The sequence below is a fragment of the Sinocyclocheilus anshuiensis genome, unplaced genomic scaffold (assembly GCF_001515605.1).
Source record: "Sinocyclocheilus anshuiensis isolate Anshui unplaced genomic scaffold, SAMN03320099.WGS_v1.1 scaffold1543, whole genome shotgun sequence".
NCBI classification, from domain to species: domain Eukaryota; kingdom Metazoa; phylum Chordata; class Actinopteri; order Cypriniformes; family Cyprinidae; genus Sinocyclocheilus; species Sinocyclocheilus anshuiensis.
Window position 1 is genome coordinate 967,952 of NW_015551074.1, and position 5,209 is coordinate 973,160.

Here is a 5,209-nt window from a genome sequence, read left to right on the forward strand (position 1 = left end):
GCAAAAGCATGGACGTGATGTTGTCTGGGGGTTTGGCAAAAGGAGAGTGGGACGGTGGGCGGTGCTCGGGGGTGGTGACTGAAGGCCGTGACTGTGTAGTTCTGACGCCAACTTTTCACGGAAGTCACAACGGTTCGTGAGAAATCACAGCTACTTTATGCAGGCTGTGTGCATTTTACTGTGGACTGACTGTTTTGAAGCTTATATGGTAGTTAATAGCCGCTAGACCTCAGTTATCGTGAAAAAAGCCAGGAAATTTCAGTTTTGACAATATGGGACCTTTAAAGTGAAAAATAGTACATTTACAGTTAATGATTTTTCATGGCAGTAACTGTTTATTCTTAGTTTTTTCTTGTTAGTTATGTATATTGTTTTATGTTGTCAGTATCAGTGTTTAGTATGACTGAGATGCTATTAAAGATTTATTAATATTTTCAATTACGTTTTAATTTCTATTTTAGTTCGTTTTAGAAATTTTGTTTTGTGTTTTTTTTTAAATATGTCTATAGTTTTTATTTATATTTTGAGTTTTTATTTTTGTGTTTCAATTTAATTTTAAAATTTGTGTTTATTATAAAACTTTTGTTTTATTATAAAAAAATGGTTTTTATTCATTTTTAGTTATTTTAGTACATCAAGATAAAGCAAAAAAATCAGAAATGTTGCTTTGGCAACTAGATTAAATAAAATATTTTTTTTAAATATTGAAATAATTTTTTTTTTTATTTTATTTTATATTCTAAGCAAGTGACCTTTTTTGTTTTAGTAAACTATAATAAGCCTCGCCAGTATATTATAAAGGTAAAATACTGATTATAAACCGGATAGTTCCGGTCCTTGATTCTGATTGGCTGAGCCGTGTTCGAAGCTGTTGTAAATGACTCTACAAAGTAACATACATCTTTGTTTACGTTTGTCTGTTGCTCGGCAACCACTTTGTAGCAAACACAACTGTTTCTGAGGAGCTACATTGTTTGGTGGAAGAATACTGTTTTTATTAATATCATTACACTTTATTTGCTCTGTTTTATTTTGTGAAACCTTACTACGTATATGGAATAACCGTTTTATAAAAGCAATAAGCCCCACGAAGCCGTGGTTTACAGTGAATTTATAACAGCTAAGGGGGTTTTAGGCACTCCACAATGCCCCTTAGCTGTTATAAATTCACTGTAAACCACGGCTTCGTGGGGCTTATTGCTTTATTTTAGTAATTTGATAACACTACTTCAGTATTTTGTATTTTATAACAGTAAAAAACTTTTTTTTTTAACCATAAATTTCACATATTTGTATTTTTTACAGTGCATTTCTGTGTATTTAAAGACAGCGGGCGTCACACGTCTTACTGTTGATGTCTTTGGGTGACATGTAAAATCCTCCCGAGGAGGAGCTGATGTACTGAAGGCTGCTGCCGCTCTCAGATGCCATGAATCCATCCTGATGCTCCGCTAGCGTTCCCTGAGACGACAGATAGCTCGGGATGTCCGCCGGAAGATTCGTCTCATCTAAACACGAGAGAGAGACACAGGGTTAGCAGCGTTAAACATCACCGATGCATTAAAATCTAGGGCCCAATGAAATCAGTTTTATTTTTTCCTAAATTCCGTTTAATTTTTTTCCAAATTCCGTTTTTTTCTGTTTAAATTTTTCCGGATTCCGTTTTTTTCCGTTTTAATTTTTCTCGACTCCTTTTTAATAGTTAAATTAAATTTTATTAATCAAAAAGCATGTCTAATTAATTAAAATCATGCAACTTATAAATTTTCACAACAATTTATTAAAAGTTTAACAAAAATTACACGTTTAGGGCCCAATGAAATGTTTTATTTTTCTCACCATATTTTTTATTGTTACCAAATTCTGTGTTTTAGCATGTCTAATTATTTGAATGCATAAAACATTAATTTAATTTGTCTTTTAATTACTGAAAATTAAGCAACTTTATTTTTTGGCAAACAAAGGGGATTTACTATTAAAATTAAAACATGGAAGAAATGTGTGATTATTCCTTAAAAAATAATGTTTGTTTCATTTTAGCAGTAGTAGGTTATGTGCATTCTACTGAAAAATAGTAATAGGCACAATGTCTTCAAATCAAACCGGACTTTTATTTTGACGGGTTGCCGTGAATACCTTTACAGTTCTGTGTATGTGATATGACGCTAGTTTTACTCAAATCAAACTGTCAAATGCTCGTGAAGTGACTCTCAGAGCAGTTCTGGAGATGTTGTTCATGTGTTTACGTCCTCATTTAGTGAGACGCAGACGCTGAAATCACAGCGCGCTTCAGTATGTGTGTAGTAAATGAAACCGCACGTCTGCGCCATTCATTAACAGAGACACGCAGAACATGCAGGATTCATATTTAAATAGTCTTTTGCGGCTTAATATTTACAGATACTAGTCCATATCGTGATTTGATTTAAGTGTAATTACCTACTTTTGATTAATTCATTCAAAATTTGACAAATTCCGTGACATTAAATTCCGTTTTTATGACTGGATTCCGCGATTCCGTCCGCTTTTTCCGCATCACAGAAATCATAGGGCCCTAATTAAAAGCGTGCGATGTCGGGTCAGGACTGACCCGTGTTGGTGACGCTGCAGTCCTCGTTGCGTCGGCGCGTGTGATAGATGATCACGACCCACACCAGCGAGGTTCCCACCACGCAGCACACCACAGCGATGATCACGATGCCCACCGTAGTCCAGCCGTCCTCCTCCGGCCCCAGGGCCCCGCCGGCTGCCGGCCCCGAGTCACAGTTTGGGTTGGGCATGACGGTCAGACGCAGGTTCCCTCGCTCCGTGCCCAGCGGGTTGGACATCTCGCAGGTGTAGGTTCCTGCGTCTGCGTCCGCGGCGTCCACGATGATCAGCAGCTGGTTCCCGGCGGCGAAGAAGTGTCGCTCCGTCACCTGCAGCGGACTGTCGTCTTTGGTCCAGTTGAGTCGAGGCGGAGGACTGCCGCCCGCGATACACTGCAGCACCGCCGTCTCGCCCTTCACCACCACACGGTCCATCAGCGGACGCAGGAACGACGGCGTCTCTGCAGGAGCAACGGGACGTTATTTCATGACACTTCAGGAAAAATACACACTAGTGCGGTCAAAAAAAATAAATTTCACCCAGAACCGAAATTCTCACAATATCCATTCGTTTGAGGATTACTGCAAAACCAGTAATAAGGGTCAATTTTATGAAATTGAGATTTATGCATCATCTGAAAGCTGAATAAATAAGCTTTCCATTGATGTATGGTTTATTAGGATCGGACAATATTTGGCCGAGATACAACTATTTGAAAATCTGGAATCTGAGGGACCAAAAAATTCTAAATATTGAGAAAATCATCTTTAAATTTGTCCAAATGAAGTTCTTAGCAATGCATATTACTAATCAAAAATTAAGTTTTGATATATTTACAGTAGGAAATTGACAAAATATCTTCACTGATCATGATCTTTACTTAATATCCTAATGATTTTTGGCATAAAAGAAAAATCAATAATTTTGACCCATACAATGTATTGTTGGCTATTGCTACAAATATACCCCAGCGACTTAAGACTGCTTTTGTGCTCCAGAGTCACATATGTGGTTTTGATGCTCTTTAATGTGGTGTGACAGATCACTATATAATAATTACAAAAAATTAAATAAAAAAATTAAAACAATTTTATATAATACACAAAAAATATCAAAATATTTTATGCATGCATTAGAAGACACAGCAGACGTTTAGCAGGGAAATACAAAAATATATAAAACAAACTTTAAACATTAAATACAGCTAGTGCTAGTAAGTTATTGTGTTTGATTAAATTTTGAATATATAATTATATTACATTTTCATTAGATTTTAGATTACCTGTTAGTGATGTCTTTATTGTTTAATGTATGTTTGATTATACTTACATGGACATATATATAATATAAATAAAATTATTACATTTAAAAAATGAAGTCATTAAAATGTTGATAGAAAAAGTGGCGTAAAGTTTTTCTAATTATTTAAATATATAAATGACAATAATTATATTCCAGAAATTAATTAAAAAGTTTCTAGAAAAACTGCCTTTATGCCATTTAAAATGTTTTCTATGCATTAAATTTGATAAATTAATGATAATTTTTTAAATTATTTAGAATACAGTCTTTCTTTCTTTATATACTTTAGTTTTCAGCTAAATTAAGTCTTTAATTTTGGTTTCGTAATATAATTATTTTGGTGCATCATTAGTAATGTCACTGTTTTAGAATAAACACATTTCTGCCAGACACATGCATCCTCTCACCCAGCACTGTTAGCGTAGCGTTAGCAGAGACGGCGCCGGCGGTGTTTTGCGCAGTGCAGCTGTAAACGCCGACGTCCTCCGTCTTCACGTCCACGATGAAGAACACGTCGTCTCTCGGCATGACGTGCATCCGCCGCTCGCGGGCCGCAGGGAAATCCGTGCCTCCGTCCTTCTGCCAGGCGATCTGAGGAGACGGGTGTCCGCTAGCGGCGCACTCCAGTCGCGCGGTGGCTCCGGCGCGGATCGTCAGGTCCATCGGCATTTTGGTGAAGTACGGCAGCACTGCGGGGGAAACAGATGAGGGATGGTTTTCACAAACTCAAGGAAATTCAACTTTGCAATTTTAACACATTTGGGACAGTAAAAAAAAAAAGCATCGTTTTTTGTTAGGAAACAAAACTTTGCAAACGCTTTAACAGGGTTTCTACAGACATGAACAAGTTAAATTTAAGACTTTTTAAGACCTTTTTAATACCACCTTAAATTAAATTTAAGACCTAAACCTGTAATGGAAGTACACATTATATTACATACATATATGTAATATTTAATGTGTTTAACGTAAAAAGAAAACAAAATATCATCACTGTAATAAATTATATTTATTACTAAGATACACAGTGAACTTTTCATATCAGAAGACAATATTCCATTCAAAATATCCCCACAAAAGCACTGCATCACCAAGATTTTTGGTGGTGCAAACAATTTATTCTGAAGGAATATTTTCATCAATGTTCTATCAATTTAAAAATGCTTATTTTTATTTACCTTTACAAAGGCCTATTTTTACAAATGCATAAATAACGTTTTGATATATTAAACATAAAACGTTAAATACTGATATTTGAAATTATTTAAATAATAAAAAGGTACTTTAAATGTGAAATTAAAACCGCCAGTAGGTGGAA

The 5,209-nt window shown here is 35.6% G+C and overlaps 1 protein-coding gene across 1 annotated transcript in view; it reads right to left on the bottom strand.

Annotated features, from left to right (window-relative positions):
• Positions 1-5,209, bottom strand: part of lrig3 (leucine-rich repeats and immunoglobulin-like domains 3) — a 45,732-nt gene that overhangs the window by 4,477 nt on the left and 36,046 nt on the right. Inside the window, exons 14-16 of the mRNA XM_016452180.1 lie at positions 4,299-4,580; positions 2,591-3,049; positions 1,350-1,508 (exon numbers count right to left, since the gene is read on the bottom strand). Of these exons, the coding sequence (XP_016307666.1) occupies positions 1,350-1,508; positions 2,591-3,049; positions 4,299-4,580 (900 nt within the window). The remainder of the gene's footprint in view (positions 1-1,349; positions 1,509-2,590; positions 3,050-4,298; positions 4,581-5,209) is intronic.